The sequence below is a fragment of the Centruroides sculpturatus genome, unplaced genomic scaffold (genome assembly GCF_000671375.1).
Source record: "Centruroides sculpturatus isolate CEXI.00-Female unplaced genomic scaffold, Cexi_2.0 scaffold2299, whole genome shotgun sequence".
In the NCBI taxonomy this organism is placed as follows: domain Eukaryota; kingdom Metazoa; phylum Arthropoda; class Arachnida; order Scorpiones; family Buthidae; genus Centruroides; species Centruroides sculpturatus.
This window is the reverse complement of record NW_019386484.1, coordinates 1-18,021: the sequence shown is the minus strand read 5'-3', so window position 1 is coordinate 18,021 and position 18,021 is coordinate 1. Positions and strand designations below refer to the sequence as shown.

General features: G+C 30.7%; 2 protein-coding genes across 3 annotated transcripts in view; one reads left to right on the top strand and one right to left on the bottom strand.

The window, feature by feature from the left end:
• The window catches only part of LOC111615127 (uncharacterized protein C16orf45 homolog), a 30,447-nt gene extending 27,386 nt beyond the window's left edge, over nucleotides 1–3,061 (top strand). For both annotated transcript variants that reach the window (XM_023356527.1, XM_023356526.1), the window contains exons 4-6: nucleotides 474–588; nucleotides 661–713; nucleotides 2,006–3,061. In XM_023356527.1, the coding sequence (XP_023212295.1) occupies nucleotides 474–588; nucleotides 661–713; nucleotides 2,006–2,133 (296 nt within the window). In that variant the 3' untranslated portion in view covers nucleotides 2,134–3,061. The remainder of the gene's footprint in view (nucleotides 1–473; nucleotides 589–660; nucleotides 714–2,005) is intronic.
• Nucleotides 3,062–4,351: 1,290 nt separating this feature from the next.
• Nucleotides 4,352–15,441, bottom strand: LOC111615128 (ubiquitin carboxyl-terminal hydrolase 31-like). Its single transcript, XM_023356529.1, has 10 exons — nucleotides 15,358–15,441; nucleotides 14,716–15,243; nucleotides 8,943–9,142; nucleotides 7,310–7,418; nucleotides 7,041–7,231; nucleotides 6,559–6,685; nucleotides 6,357–6,476; nucleotides 6,024–6,273; nucleotides 5,674–5,952; nucleotides 4,352–5,601 (listed from the first exon to the last, which is right to left on the bottom strand). Exons 1-10 carry the CDS (start codon nucleotides 15,439–15,441, stop codon nucleotides 5,357–5,359), a joined length of 2,133 nt encoding a protein of 710 aa, XP_023212297.1. The 3' UTR covers nucleotides 4,352–5,356.
• Nucleotides 15,442–18,021: the final 2,580 nt, after the last annotated feature.

The window sequence follows — 18,021 nt, the reverse complement described above, 5'->3', positions numbered from 1 at the left end:
TCAAGCGCCATACATATAGTAGATGAATCTGCCACGTAATAGATCAGACATATTACAGATAAGACAGATTAAATCAGTGATGTTCAACGGCACTTCAGAAGTGCCGAGTAGCGCCATGGAAAAAGTTGGAAGAACCGGACCAGATGCAAATTTTGCCACGTTTGCTGTGGTTTCCTCAATCACAGATTATTTTGTCTTCTTAAATTTGTTTTAGTCATTATAAAGCCCAGATTTTATGATCATTTCTCGAAAACATTCAGTTCAACGATCCAAAAACTTTGAAAAGAGCGAAGAAAGGATATTCCAGACACAGTTCTTGCATTAGTTGATTCGTAATTCAATTAAATTATTAGTTACAGATGTACTAATCAGAAAAAACAAATCTATTTTCTTGTAAGGAATAACTGTAATGAATTTTAAATCATCAATGTAAATATTAAAAACAGAATTTTATAATGCAATTTTAATTTCAGATGAGGAAAAAACAGCAGAACAACAATGTGAAGAATATGAAATTCTGCAGAAAATTGTAAATATAGTGGATGAAAGAAATAATTTGCTATTCGATTTAGATATTGAGAGATTAAGGTACGAGAATTTGCTTTATTTTGTACAAAAAATTTTGAAGATGAATATAACTTTCCCCTTTTTTTTCTCCAGAGAAATGGAAGAAGATAAAGAAATACAAAATAAATATATGTCTTATAAGCTAGGTAAATATATTTTTAGTAATGTAACATTAATTTATTAAAATATTTTTAAAAATTAAAATTTTAAAAACGATTATATGATTTTCAACTGGGGTGCTACAACGGCACTTCTGTTTGACAAACAGTTTTTCTGTAGTTGAACATCTTGAGTAAGTGTGGACATGTGTATGCATGTGCTTGTACAAATGATATTTCCGTAGATAATATCAATGGCAACAAAGATAATTGAAATATCACTATTAACCTGTCAATGAGTTGTAGTGTATCTTTGTTTAAAACCATCACCTCATACTTTATAAATGGTGCTTTTTTAATAATTTTTGAATTATATAATCATTGGTTCTTGTTAGAATTGTGTTTTGTCAGTAATATATTTCATGAAAGTTTTTTACTCAATCACACTGTTCAGGTTTTTTTTTTTTTCAAATTTTCTGCACCATGAGTACTAAGAGGGCCTCTTCTTAGCAAGCCCATTATGGGTTTGGCCGGGCCCACAATGGACCAGCCAAATGGTAGGGAACGGGCTAGATGTATCTGAATGAACCACCCTCGAGAAATTACCGGGGCTTTGATTCGTCCGATTCAATTCTGCGTTCCCGGAGTGTTAGGTTGCCACCTTACCTGTTCACCTTACCATCTGACCACCCATCGTACAGGGTATTCATTTTAACATATATCCAGGTGTAAAAGAGATCTTTCTAACATTGCACAAGTATATTCAAATGGTGCACTAGTTTTATCGTAAAGTTTATTAAAAAAATAATAATTTAATTCATTTGAGAGACGTAAATTGTGCGGCAGCTCATAAATTTTCCAATCACAATAACAAGATGCAAATTAAGAATGCAGTTTTGACAAATCGTGAAAACACACGATACCAATAGCTTTATAAAAAAAAACCCATCACGTAATCTGCTAATTGATAAAGCACTATTAAAGTGTGTTATACTCAAAATCACTACTGCGAAAAGATCATACTTTTACAATTGCGCAAGAATATACTGTACATACTTGAGTAGTACTGGAAAGATCTCTCTATCATGAGGATGAATATTAAAGTGAACTGACTGTATACTGCCCCAATCCTTGCTGCCCATGATAAATAATAGGGTCCGGATTGGGTTTAAACCTAGATTTTCCATAGAAGTGATCTAAACTTAATCATGATTGCATCCAAATTTTGCAAATCATTTAAAGTTTTCAGTGTGCCACTGCAATTAATAGTGTTACAAAAACAATTTCAAGTATTTTACGTTAAAATTAAAAATTAATAAATTATGTTTACGTTTAAACAGAATGGATGAAATTAATCGGTTCCTTGGAAGATATTAGGAGTAAAGGAAATATCAGACAAGCGATTACAAGATGGCTGGAACAGATGGGCACAAAATTTCATTTAACAAATAAAAATTTTGTAAATTAAAAATTTAATTGTAATTTTGTTAAAATTATAAGCAACTTGATATATTTGTAAAGTACTTATATTGAAAATTTTTATATTTAATATAAAACTGGATCTTCTAGTCCAGAATATTATGTAGAAAATGAAGTATCGATTATCCTAATTGGATGAATTGGGATGTTGAAAATTAATGTCATTCAAAGACAATATATAATTATTTAGAAACAATTGCTGAAATACAATACAAAAATGGGTTTCGGGCAGAAGTTTTGTACCCGGATCACGCTTTTGCGTATACCAGTGATTCCTGAAATAGGTGGTATGGCCCTCGAGGGCGGTAGAAGACTCGAGGAGCACCAGAAAGCTAGGGGAGAAAACTCATTTTGAAACAAATATATAAGAAATATATGCACTAAATGGGAGCAATGGTCAAAAAAGTTTGGGAAGTACTGGTGTAGACTCATAAGCCCATGATTTTCATGTTCTCTGCAAAGACCACTTTGTTTATCTATTCGCGGATGTTATCGTCTACAACTTTAGTTTCTTTGATAAAGAAATTAAATTTGGCAAATTATTTTTAAGATAACAAACCGGAGATTGAAGAGAGACAAAAATGCTGTATTAGAAATCTCCGGGTAAAAGTAAACCGTCAAAGACACGAAAATATTTCTTATATTTTCTTAATATTTGAAGTTTTTATATGCTGTAAGTAGGATTTAATTATTCGAATATTTTTAAAATCTATTTATTTTGCATTTTCTCGACTACCGTAATGAAATATTAATTAATTGTAAATCATCGTTGTATGAGGGGTGTTGAAAAAGTTCCCGGAAAGCGGTTATTTTTAATTTTCTGGGATTCTGATGGGTTAGCTCGTGGATTTTCTTGAAGACCAAAGAATAATAATTGCAAGCCATTACGAAACTGTTAAGAAAACTGCATGCAGCTCTAAGACCTGAAAAATTCATCAGTGTGTCTTGTTCTATTATAATAATGCACCGTCTAATTCTACAAGATCTAACAGGATAGTATTGTAGTCCAGATGTAGCACCGTCAGGTTTGGTTTTATTCCATTAAGGCAATGCAACACGTGGACAATCTGCCAAGAGAGGAAATGGGACTTATGGGAAACTTGCCCCTATTTAGGCATTAAAACTAGTGCATTTTGTACTGGAATGGCTAGAATCAAAAAGAACCAATCAGTACCAGAAGAGCTTAGAAAGGGGCAAAATCATACGGAAGAATGTTTTAATAGTCTTCGTATTTACATTTTCCGGGAACTTTTCGAATGCTCCTAGTATTTTATAAAAGTGTATATTTACTGAAAATAAAACAATTCACTCTTATAACAAGCTTTTAATTTACTCTTTTTCTTTTATAATGTTACATTTTTTCATTAAAAATATGTAGCATTTTTTCAGAGGTAAGTACAAGATCAGTCACTCATACAACTCTATCATTGCACCAAGGGGGAAAAAATGTAAATTTAACAACTGTCTCGAATTTGGCATATAAAATTTTTTGTAACAAACATGCACGTGCATTCATACAAATGATTTTTTCTTCTTCTTCTTCTTTAGCCGAGTTACTAATCAATTAACCGTGCAACGACACAGTAAATAATATATACACAAAGAAGCATGATACGTCTGCGTAACTCCGACAAATTTATAATACAAAATCGGACAAAAATTCGAGGCAAAAAAGCTACCTTACTATTACAAACGGTGCAAGTGCGACTACCAGAAACAATTCAATTTGTGACCTATAAAGGCTTAAACACAACATTTTTACCGGTCTCCGATCACAAAGGTATCACTAAAACACACGAAAAATAAAATCAAACGAAAGATATAGTTAAAAATTTTACCATTCGGGCCGTAAATTAAAGGTGAGTCCATTCTACTCAAAGGATTTTCATTCATTTATAAATAATAAAGACTGTTTTCAACTTAGANCCAGTACTTTGAATTTACTTCGTAGCAGCTCGCATGCCAAAGCAAAGCTAACTTTACTCACAAGTCAAATGGGTAACCGAAAGCCGAGATAATTTTAGTCTCCCAACAACAAATCCATAAATCATCTACCGCTAAATAATTTAGGTGAAACACATATATATTTATATATACAATAAATCCAGGTTATATGTAATAAATTCCCTTAATATAATCTTATTAAAAATAAAGGGAATGTGTTAATAAAATCTACTAACAAACGTAACAAGAATGGAAATGCTTAAAATAATTCTTTTTTTTTTTTTTTTGCCACGGTAAACATAATTATACACTCGATTAGATATAATAGTAAAATAATTGCCGATAAACAGTTGAAATAGCCGAGTTTATAATTAAAAAACAAAAATATTGGTCAGGTACGTCTGATATGTTACACAAACTTTGGAATCGATTCGAAAAAACTGAATGTCTTTCAACTATATCCTTACAAAAGAATGGATCAAATAATACAAATATTTACAATAAATTACTCGGATGGTGATAAATGTAACAAGAATCTTCTAAATGTTAGGATTAATGAAAGATAATACTGACTAGAAATGAATGTTTTCGTGAAAGCTAATCGTAATTACGTGTGTAGAAAGACTCGCACGTTGTTTGATTCCACATCTGACTAGGACATAAAAACCGTTCCCTAATCAATGAAAACCGTGTGGAATTTTCATTATTTATCCAGGAACTGTTGTTTTTGTTTGTTTTATAAAGATTGTAAAAATTAGTACATAGGTAATAAACGATGTACGACATCTAAAATTGCTACATTATTTGAAATTTTTACAAATCCATTCACTCTTTTTGTTACATGTTCAGATTTATACCAGCACCATAAATACTGTTTGCTCTAAAATACTGATAAGTAAAGATGTAAAGTTGATACGGAGGGGGAGATCCAGCAGAGTGAAAGATGCAACGGTTTCAACTTTTTATTTTGTTTTTTGTTTCTTCGAAATAATTAAAAATCCATAGTATAAAATTCAAATGTGTTTTGGTCTCGTAGTATTTTACAGATGAGAATTCGCTTTCAGATGGGTGAAGCGAGGTAAATCAAATATAACTTTTAAATCGAAGTTAAAAATATATTAAATGCTTATGTTACTTTCGATTAAATTAGAATGGATGTATAAAAATAAAATTAGAAGATTAAAACAGAAAAATCGTCTAGAAATAACGTAGAAAACTTAAAAAAAATCATCTGAACAAATTAACAGTAGAGAGGATTATATTCTTTGTCAAACTGATGTTACTGTCCAATAACTTTTAGAAGTGGCTCTATTCAAATCCTGCAGTAAAACCGGGGAGTTTGATTCGATAATGGGTTCGATCGTTTCTTCGTCGGAATGCCTCTCGAGTTCGTGAAAAACTGACGGCTGAATATCCGTTTTCTGAGATCGAAGAGAGACCATGCTGGAATAAGCTCTGTGTCGACGATCAAATGGACGGTTTGGTTGCATTAATGTTTTTTCGGCTGGCACATCTGTAAAGATTTAAGCGTTTATTACAGAAAAAGAAATATTCGACAGGCGAGAAAATAAAGATATTTTTTTACCAATATCACAAAGGGTATCCTGACTTTTGTTGATTTTTGATATCAAACAATGGAATGGTGGCATGCGAAATGACCAATGATCCGTATTCAATAAAGATGCTGTGGAGGCAGTACTATAACCGGATGTGGATGAAGAGGCACATGATGATGATGATAAATTGCTTTTTTGATAAAAAAGAATATATGCATTAGCAGTTACGATTTTAGATTCTGGAATCTGTGTGACTTTGGTATCGTCGAAGAGATACCAATGTCCGTCGACGGGATTTTTACAATAACCTAAAAAAGATAGAAGTAAACTTACAAACCGGCAAAACAGAAATTGCAATTTAATTTCTCCAAAGCTGTACCTGTGTAATGTCCACTCAACATATTTCCTTGATGATTGCATACGGCGTACAATTCGTACACGTCGTCTCCCTGCGAATAATTCTGCAACCTGTGTCGTTTCCAAGGTGACCAGTAGGACAAAGTATTCAAGTTTCCATTCATAATGTGAGCCGGCATTTCTTGCCGACGTGATGTCATAAACTGAGATATGTCCAGGGACATTAGGGGAAATTCCACCAGCGTCGTCAGCTTGGTTCTGTGCGTTGACGACTAAAACCGAATATTTACAATTATTTTTTTATTGAATAAATGAATATTTTAAAATAAACTTCTGTACTAAAATTTATATCAACCTGTCTAAATCGTTTTAAATGAACTACAAAGATATCGGGTACTGTCCATAAACTCAGCTGCTTCACTACTTGTTGCCTACATTTACAAGAAGGGCACATCCAGGCATCTTCTGCTTCTAACTATAGTACAAAATACGTTTCACATTTCTTTCTATATAATTCAATAATTGGACTTCTATTTAAGAGAACTGCTTTAAAATACCTTTTCTTCTTTAAAATACATCTCGAAACATTCGTACAACGTAGTTTTAGAAACTTTTTGCTGTTGGTCACGGTCTAAATTCCAGCTACTTTCTTCTTTTACTAAGTCACTAGGAACGTCGATTAATCTATGATACAACAAATAAACTCTCAATTATTTAAGTTATGCAAATTTATTTTTCATAATAAAGTATTATATTCCTAGCACAGAATTCTCAACCATCCACACTGGTAAAAAATATACCAATTAATGCAAACAAACCCTCTTTGTTAGAGTGGAAATGAACAAACACAACTCTCCATTCTATTTTACTTTATTCATTTAAATAATTTTTATATACTAAGAAAATTTATTTTTCAAATATTTTTGATTATTTATAACTCTTCAGAGAAAAACTTAATAATATTTTCTTTTTTTAAATACTTTATCGTAAGAAATGTGAAGGGCAAGAACTAATTTCTAAAGAAAGTATCATTGCTTACTTTGGTTGAATTTCACTTTCCCATTCAACAATAAGTTTTAAATGAGTAGGTCCACTGTTTTGTCCCTCTTCACAGAGTGCCAAAGCGTGATCTACCGTTGGCACATAAAGAGGATGATCTACGTCGTCCGGTAAGTAACACTGTTCGGGTATCCCACCGACGACATACAACCGAATAGATTTTTCTTCTTCCTGTAAAAATAAACTCACTTTACTTGCACTGCTTATAAAAAAAAAAATGCAAAGAAATAAAGATAAAAACCAACCAACCTCAGTGAGATTTTCTTTAAAAATTTCTTTTGTTTTTTCTACAATATTGATTCTTATATCTTTATAAGTAGCTTCACGTGAAATTTGTAGAATGTAAGGCAAGGAAATTCTGTTTGTACAAAACAAATAAAAAAGATTTAATCGTATGTGACTCTCCCAACATACTAATAATAAAAATATGTGAAATTTGGCACCATACAATTCAATAAAGAAAAACTGCTTGATTAATGTTACCAAAATTTGTCAACAAAAAATGTTTATTTTCAAATTTTATTTTTATTTTGTAAATTTAAAAAAAATATGTTCTAATTTTGTATATTCCAGTCCATTATTTTGATTAATACATACACCGAGGATGAGGTTAAAAATATTTCATATTAAATCATTTTCGGTAACCGTAATCAAGCAGTTTTTGTTTATCGATTTCACTAAAATTAAAATTATATTTTTAATTAACTTATAACACTTAAGGATAAGTTATGTAATATTAATATTGTATCAATCTTATTATGGTTTAAATTTTTATAGAGTTCTGAAAGACAATCTGTTTATGCATTAGGAAAGGTTATAATATGCCATTATTTTATTATACACTTTATTTGTATTAACAATTATCCAATATCAGTTAATAATTATAAAATTACTGTAATTAAGTTAGTAGCCAAATATATAAAATGCCAGGTTTTTCAAAATATTTTTTGTTAGATTTTCATAGACGAAGCTATACAGCTTAGCTATATAAGATGTTTGGGGAAAACTCCGAAATTTCAAATGGAACCCTCAGAAAAAGTGTGCATTATTTTTGGATTCTATGGATAAAAACAAGAAACTTTCATCTGAATAATTTTTTTTATAATGCATCTATTAATATTTATAACAGCTGAAGCTTGGAGTTGATTCAAATTGTTGATCACATAACTGATGAAAATGCAATAATTACACTATTTTGTCTGTTTCTTTTATTAAATGTTCAAATTGTTAAACATTAATTTATTCTTTTTACAAAACACTGTACAACAGTTTGGTGTTCACTGTAGCATGGGCTTTGCATATTCTCTGCTTCATGCTCTCTTTTAAAGTAGATGGTACAAACATCAATTTTTTCTTGATGTATCCTCACAGAAAGTAATTGAGGATGCGAGATTAGATGAATCAAATGACTTATCCATCTGTCATGAACTCCTAGATTAATGGCAAATGCTCTGGTAAAATGTGGTGGAGCAAAATCTTACCGAAACCACATTTCTCTTCATAAATATAGTGGTACGTCTTTTACAGCTTGTTCTGGAAAAGGGAAACAGAACAATTTGAATTCAAAATGTGAAAGTTTCTTGTATTTTTTCATAGAATAAAAAACTTTCTCTAGGGGTTCCATTTGAAATTTCAAAGTTGTCCTCTATCCCATATCAGAGAAGATGCAGAGAGGCATTCTTCTTATTAAAAACGGACCTTATTTAAAAAATAGTCCTCGTATTAATACTATGGAAGTTTTTATTCTATAAATAATTATTTTTGAAATACATGTATTCATAATTTACAAAGTTATCTTTCAATATGAATATCTTATCATTTTATTTACATTTTTTAAATAAAAGGTTCACTTAAAAAAACAGATAAAATCAATATCACTTACAATTCCTGTGATGTTTCATTTGTTGATTTTATTTTATTCAGCCAAAGTAACAAGAGATGTTCGCCTGTCGTGTGATTTGCGGGTTTTGGTTTTGGAGTTGCAATTGCATACACTTCTTGCAAATCTTCGATAATGGATACGCAATCTGTATCACTAAATGTCCTTTGGAATTCTCCAGATTCAATTTCAGTTAAAATTATCTAGATTAATTAATAATATTTAGTTGAAATCATAAGTTAAACCAAAAACAGAAATCAATACATAAGTAGCTTAAATAATTTTACTTATTAAACCTTAGGATTAAGATGTAGTTTGGTGTTTTTAATATTAAATATATCTAGTATTTAAAGTGTAGATTTATAATAATTTTATTTTTTTGAACATGTTTCAACAGAAAATAGAAANAAGTGGTAGCATTCTTTTTGGAAGATGATGTATTATATTCTGCAGTTATTTTCATAGATTTATTTAGATCTTATTGATCAATTATATATATATGCACCTCATGTCACAGGAGACATACTAACAATTAGATATATATATATATATATATAATTGATCAATAAGATCTAAATAAATCTATGAAAATAACTGCAGAATATAATACATCATCTTCCAAAAAGAATGCTACCACTTGAAATTATTGTAATTATATTAATTATTATTAAAGAACATTGTAATGTTTGTTAAACCATTGGAAAACCATTAAAGTTTTGCATTTGCCCATTACAATTTCTCAATGCATGCACCTCATGTCACAGGAGACATACTAACAATTCGTGTACTTCATACACTTCTTGGATAGTAAGTAACACAATTACAGTAACTTAAACTGGTATCATTCATTTTGGAAGATTGTATTTGCAAAAATGTACACAATATTTAAAAATAAGTTATCTTCAAGCAATGAATTTTGTTCTGGCATAATTTATTGCTCACAATAAAATCAATTTAGACTTATTTAAAGTTAAATTATATCTGAATTTCAAATGCTATTATTGAATTAATTTTATTAATTAATATAAAAAGAAACTGAAAATTTCATGTAGTGTTTATGAGTGGTGTCAAAAGAATTAGTCTCTTATTTAATTCTTAACTTACTATTCAAATTCATCCAAATTGAATAGCTGTTATTATAAGCATAAAAGGAAAGCTTTAGAATCAATAAATGAAGACAGAATTGGATTTTGATAAAAATGTATTTAAACCAGAACTTCTTAAAGTAGATAATGAAATATATTAATATTCTGTGAAGCAGTTTTGTGGGATGTTACAATATTTTGACTGATTCTAAGAAAGAATAAATATAAAAAGAAAAAATAGGACAAATTTGAACACAAATGATAAATTTATGCTAATGTTTATGACAAAAGTTTCTTTCAGTTTTGCTATGACATTCATAGTGACAATACCACTACTGAAATTGGAGTCAAGGTCAAAATTTTTTCTATGTTAATGGGATGGTATCATGCAAGAACATTTGGAATGCAATGGTTCAGACAATTATAAAAAAATACAGATAGCTTATATTATATATGTTGTATTTCAATAGCTTTAATAAATAATGTTTGCTATTCTATTTAACAATAATGCGTATAGTTCCTTTAAACTATTTATATTGTCATTAAACAGATTACAATGGTTTCCAATCTTTATACACTTTTCAAAATTTAAGAATTCTGGCATCTGTCATATTTATAAATTCAATTTCATTTTGTCTATGCATTTTCATTAAAATGAAAAATTCTTAAAAAGATTCTCTCATAAACTAATTAATTCCCAATTATTTCTTTTTGTACAGAAAAATAATGCTTACAACAATAATATTATTTTCCATANATAGTTGGAAATTCCTCTTTTTCTTCTAACAGTCTATATCTTAAATCCAAGAACTAAATCTACTGACTTTTAATCCCCTTCTCTAGCCTGTTCCTAACTTCTTTTGGCTCAACTTTAATCTCTCTCTATCATCAATAAACACAATATAAATTGTGAATAACATATATCATAGTTCCTTTCTCACTGCAAACTATAATAATTATTCTTAAAAAGATTCTCTCATAAACTAATTAATTCCCAATTATTTCTTTTTGTACAGAAAAATAATGCTTACAACAATAATATTATTTTCCATATCTTGCATTTACATTTCACATTTATGATCAAATATTTCCACTTGAAAAAATCCTGTAATTAGTTTATTTATTATTTAATCTCATCTGGAGGAAAAAGCAAGTTACTATCGAAAACTAGGAACTACAATTCCTAGTTTTCGATTAAAAAAACACATTTGAAACAAATTTCTATGGGTCTAACAGTTTGGACAGGCAGTAGAATGTTATAACTTAGTGGAACCCAGGCAAATTTGAATTATGGAGTCCCACGGAGTACAGTGTTGACTTCAGATATTTTTCTCTGGGAAAATATTTTCTTATAAAAGATTGGTTTGGGCCCCTTGTTGAAGGAAACACCGGTGGGCAATTGCCCTTTTGCCCATAGGATAACACGCCACGGTGGACAGAGGTCTTGGCAGTACACAAAACACATTGTGTGCAATTTATGTCATTGAAATTTATTTTTATTACTACAATTTATTTTGAATTCATAATTTTAAAAATAACCAATATGTTTTTTGATTCAAATCACAGTGTAATATTAAGGCTATACTTATTTAAAATAACAATTACTAAAATTAGAAAATTTGTTTTTTGAATACATAAATATAAGTTAATGTTACAAGAAATGCTACTAAGTTATAATTGTTGAAGCAATACTTACTTCTTACATCTTTATAACAGTATGCAATTGCTTATCAATACATTTTTAGTTGTCATACTTAAATATAATTTATATTGCAAAGCTGCCTATCTATTTTCAATACTATATTTTATTTTCATGGTAAAAAATGCTAAAATTCTGTAATAAAAATCAAAGCGCATTACTCAAATTCTGATTTTTTTTACAAATTTGAATAATTGGAATTCTGTAAGAATTTAAAATATACTCTTGTTATTCCAAATTGAGACCAAATTTAAAATTAAAATGAGTTTTAATACCAATGTTCAGTGATCAATTAGAACTAGAATGCTATCAGTAAGACAGAATCTGTGAAATGAGTGTAATAATAAATTTATTTTGTAGATGATTATAGATGATACGAAATAAACATAGAAGATATCTAAGGAGACATTTATAAATGTTCAGGAAATATATGTATGAAAAGTACCACAAAAATCTCGTAAATGAGAATTCCGCTGCAAAATCAGATCATGTGATGATAAACATGTCAATATAGACCTGAATTTATATACATTATATTATTATTACTGTTTCACATATCTACAGCAAAATCTTTAAATACTGTTATTAACATATAATCAACAATTTTTTGATCAATATAAAATCAAAAGATATACTTCAAATCAATGTGAATAATTGAAAATATTTTGTAGAACTATTTTAAAATTTTAATAAATGATATATATACATACACACAAACACTTACATAGTTAAAAAAATCTCTGAACAGCCTGTCTCTCGACTTGGCAAAAAAGTGATGCAACAGAATACTATTAAGTTAGACTTTCCAAATCAATTATTTATCTATTATTGATTTTACAGTGAAATCTACTTTTCGAGAGTATAAATATTTAATAATTCAAATGACTAACAGTCTAAAAATATAAAATCCTTATGCATGTTTGTGTTTGCTAAATCATTACATCCAGTAGACAAAAATTTTTGCCTTTTAGAAGTCATATTTGATAAGCTTATGTTATCTCTCATTATGTTTTGAAATCATTTAAAATTATTAAAAATTATCAATAAAATGAAAAAAAATAATCTTGATATCTTTTGACATTTTTATACGATAATTTGCTATCAAATGTCATTAAGATTACAAATAAAATTCTTCAGCAAGATATCGAAACATTCTCATAATATAGCATAAGATTAAACTGATTGTGACGATTAAAATAATTAAATAATTATCATATTTTTTAAAATATCAAAGCCTGCATTTAGCTTTATTAAATACTCTGGTTTACACTAAATAAGAATCTTTTCAAATTTCTTTAAAAAAAATAAAATAAAAGGGTATTAAAAACAAAATCAGCACTATACTCTGCAAAGTGCCTAAAAAATCTTATTATTTTTAAAGAAACGTTTATATTATTGGAGCATTTCTTCCACTTTGGCTTTTTATTTTTATTAAAATACCAAAGATGTCATTGAACAGTTATAGAATAGAATAACCACTGGTGGACCAATTGACACTTTATTAGGCAAACTTATTGACTTGAACAAGATATTATCGCAATAATATTAGTTGTGAATACCTTAGGATTTTTTAAATTACTAACCAGATAGCCTGATCAATTTTCAACTTGTAACAATATCCAACTAGGATTTTTTTTGCTCTTTCTGCCTTGTGGGCACTTTCTATTTTGGCTATGCTGTTCTTCCAGTCTCAATGGTCTGGACAAAGTAAACAACGACTATTTCAGATGGAAAATGGCATGGCCCTTAAAAATAGGAAACACAGGATGCAACAATTGGAAATGAGAGGTATAAGGCACACAAAAAGATGGTTAGCAGATAATGAATAATTTATTATCTGCTATAATTAAGGGCTGATGAAAGTAAGCATTTGGTATTAATGAAAAAACATTGGTACAACAAGACTTGGGAAGAGCATATAAAGAAAACTGAGTGTGAAAGAATTGATCACAACATAGTTGATAGGTGGGACAGAAAAGTTAAGATATTAGGGAGATCACCCATTATCCTTTTCTCAAATGATCCCACATTACAAGCCCAAGTGTACCCAAACTATTCGGCTTTGCAAAAACGCATAAAAATAGCAAAGAAATTAGACCAGTAGTAGAAAAGTGTAAAGGTCAAGTTATAAACTAGAGAAATGACTACATGGATATTTAGCAGAGTAATTTCTGGATGAAAATTCACTGAGTTCAGCATTAATAAAGTTCCTTTAGCATTAACACAAGCACTTTTGATGAGTGTATAATCGCCGTCTTCAGAAATGAACAAATTTTAACAAACCGAATGTGCAGAATGTTCCAAAAGAACAGAATTTTTAAATTCAAACCAGGTGTCTGGAAATTCTGTTAAGAACGTGAAAATAGTTTTTGACATGTTCAAATCCTTAAATTTTACAGTGCGAGTGGTGCATGCGTGGAATTGACACTGCATTGGTGATATGACATTAGGTACGTTTCATTTTTTAGATGCCGATACAAGGAAATCCACATCCCGGGTAGATCGAGGGTGGGAACATTGCATGTTTCTGTAGTAGCTGTGAGAAGCGCTTTCCAGATGAACTCAAGCCTTCGATTGTTGCAGCATTTAAGTAACACCGTTCTGGACCACAGTGAGTTGTAACCTTGCTCGAGAACTTTTTTAGGAGTCCTGTAGAACATCTTTCTTTGGCTACATCATCCTGATGCTCTGCAAGGCGGGAGGTGAACATTCTTGTTGTTGCTCCTTGGTATCTTGTAATAGCTCCCGTTGCCAGATTTTCTAGGTGTATTGTGTAAACCCCCGACTTTTCTAAAGTGGTTAGCCTGTCCCGATCGTTGCAGATACACCTGCATAGGTTTGTTAGGGGGGTTATGGGTAGAATGAAGTTATGCAGCCGAAATATGCGGCTGATGTGTATAGAGGTTGGTACGAGATATGGCAATGATGACTGGATCACTGATGCTTTTTTCTTTCTGTACAGCATGGTACATGGGAATAGGGACTCTTTTACCCTATGGAGCACATGTTCATATTTGTCATGCATAAATCCAGCAAGAGACACTGCCACTCTGACAATGTCTAATTCAATTTTTGTTGCTAGCTGCATCGACGGAAGTAGTAATGCCCTTCTAATGAGTGCAGCAATGGTAGCATTGACGTACTGCAATGGTCGGAAAGCATCTGCCGCGATAATATATGGTAGCACATTAGATTTGTGATGAACAGCAAATTGTGGCCCCTCAACCAACTTTTGTATGCACAGATCCAGGAATGTTATTGATTCCTCCTGCTCCTTCTCCCAAGTGAAACTGATAGTAGGGTATATGCTTGAGAGTTGCTGCACAAATTTGATAAATTCCTCCTCTGTATTCTCCCATATTATTAGGATATCGTTGACATAGCGCAAGTATAGAGATGGATAACTGATGACAAGAGGGGAGTTGAAAATTCTACGCTCAACTTCTCTCATAATGAGCTCGGCCAAGACTGCAGATAGCGGAGAGACCATAGGAACTCCTTGCTTCTGCACGTAGACGCTCTTGTTGAAAAGGAAATAGTTGTGCTCAGTGAGGAAAGTTAGCGCATCACATATGTCTAGCACTTATTGTATGTTAAATCCCTTTTTGATGATCAAGGAGTTGGCAAGCATTACGGCTTCAAAAACAGGTATAGATGGGTATAAGGACACCACATCCAATTTGTAGAAAGTATAAGAATCTTCATGTGTACCACTCATGTTGGAAGCAATGGTGGACTTGGCAGCTACAGACAACGGAGTAACATATGGTGAGCCCAGAAGTTTGCACAAAAACTTTGCAAGCGCCTTTTCTAAAAAATATGTAGGATGTGATCTCTTGTTTACCAGTGAGTGTAACGGCCAGTTTGCTTTATGCATTTTTGGTTGAAAGAATAGCTAGAGCATGCTACATTGGTGGGAGGATCAAGGCACCCAGAGTCGCAGCTATTCCTGGTAAAGCTATTATTTTCCTTGTCCTTCGCAGTACTATTGGTGTTGGATCATTGTTTATAATCTGAGAATGTGATTGCAATAAGAACTCATTGGCTCTAAAGATAAAATCATCCTCCTTGCACAGAACAAATCATTTTTCCTTGTTAGAGACCGGAAGCCTCAAGTTATTCCTAGTTAGGAATTGCATTACTGCTTGGTGGTTCACGTGACGCTTTGGCACACTAGACACCTACTTCGTCGCCACAAGCTTTGTGGTGATTTCTAACTCCATTTGTGGTTATGTGGCTTCTGCCAGGCAACATTTTATTATGAGGAACCCACAAAACTTAATATCTGAGCTCCAAGCCATATCATTACTGGATGAAGAAGTTGGATTGGTCATGGACTTTGAAAATTTGTATCCATCTATGAAATTGGAGTTCTGCTATCATGCTTTAATTGACACCTTGATCCAATTGAACCAGATGTGTCGGCCTTTTCCAAAGATACAAAGCTACTTGCAAATCTGATATGTTTTCAATCATTCTTCAGCTTTAAAGGCAAAATCTATAAACAAAAGTGAGGTGTTCCTATGGACAACCCAATGTCCAGTTTACTGCGTGAGTTAGTTATATGCTGGTTAGAACAGATTACCATTAGAAGTTTTAAAGATGATATAATCTTGTAAAAATGATACGTGGATGATGTATTCATTTTATGGAAGAATAATAGAAGAATACAAGTTTTTGAATGAGATAAATTCCAACAACAAAGGTTTAAAATTTAAATTGGAACAACTTAGTAATAAGGGCGTGCAGTTTTTGGACATTGACATTTTAATCAATGAAGGTTCTTTAAGCATGAAAGTGTACATAAAACCCATGCATGACCCACTATACATTCCTTCCTATTACAATGATCCACATATATATAAACTTTCAGCATTTAGGGCTTTAGTCAGAAGGGCATTCAAATATTACTCCAACCTGTACGACAGATTACAAGGATTGGATAGGATTAAGACTGTTGATATGACATTGGGATTTGGAGCAAAAATCATCAAGAAATTAATCTGCTCTTACTCAAATTCTAGTAAAACAACAAAGAAAAGTATCAACAGCAATGTTATGAAGTTCACATACAATAGAGGCATATCCACTATTATGAAGGAGATTGCAGAATACAGGAACATAAGATTAATTTACAAAAGAGCTCCCACAGTCTATAACTTGCTTATAAATGACAAAGATCAAGAAAGAACAACCAAGGAGGTATAAGATGCCTTATAAGAATTATCAATTACATCTGAACAAGGAATACATAGGTGTCACCACCAGAAACCTTGCAAAAAACTTAAAGAACATATTTACAATGTGAATAAAGAGCACTGTTCTACAGCACTATCCAGAGTAGCACAAGCAGATGGTTCAGTAATGGAATGGAATGAAACCATGATTGATAAACCAGTGCACTCACCAACTCTAGCATTAAGTTAAAGAAATTTGAGATACATAAATCCAGTTTCACAGGCAAATGTTTAAATTACAAGGATACAGAGTTACCATCAGCCTGGAAATATATAATCAGGAATAGCTCATCAGAATCTAATCCTTAACATGCCTTTAACATTCTGTTAACATATGTTTATTATCATGTTTTATGTTAATTTATTATATTTACTTTATTTCATTTCATTTCATGTATATTGTTAGTTATTCTTTGTATATTTTTACTTTTTAATGAGGTATTAGAAAGTATTTGAATTTGTTATTAAATGTTCATTCAAATAAAGAACAATTGTAATGGTTCCAGGAAGTTTAAAACCTGACGATGGTCTGTTGATTTGTTTCAAGCAATAAAATAGTTTCTCAGAAGTATAAAGTATGTTGTAATATCTAGGTAGTTTTACCTTTTTCAAGCATTTTTGTAACTTTTTCTACTGTCTGTCAAAAAAAAATCTTTATTCATAATTACATTTTTTAATTTTATACTATGTCTAAAAAATTTGATAAAATGATAATTTTAAATTATAGATGAGGATGTGAATATATTAAATTGAAAATAATTATATTTTCGATTTAATTTATCCAGGTTTTAAATAGAGATCTGTTTAAAAATGTTATGTTGCTACATATTATGAATGAAAGTTTTGTACATAATGTTCTGAGTATAACATATCTGTTCAATAACTGTTCAATATCTGTTACATAAGTAATGGTAAAATAAGTAAATAAATTTGCATTTTACTGTTTTGTTTCATTACATATATATGACAATATAATTAAGAAAACCATAGTTCATCCTCTGATACATTTAAATAGCCATAGAAATTTAATCCAGATAATAAATTATTTAAAAAATAGTTTG

Bases quoted from the DNA above. Each gene is read 5' to 3' on its own strand.
- LOC111615128 (XM_023356529.1), bottom strand. From the start codon at position 15,441: ATGAGTGGTACACATGAAGATTCTTATACTTTCTACAAATTGGATGTG. The intron at 15,244-15,357 runs GTAATGCTTGCC...CTTTTCAACAAG, and splicing joins CTATACCTGTTTTTGAAGCC to AGCGTCTACGTGCAGAAGCA. The intron at 5,953-6,023 runs GTACAGCTTTGG...TATCTTTTTTAG, and splicing joins GTTGAGTGGACATTACACAG to GTTATTGTAAAAATCCCGTC.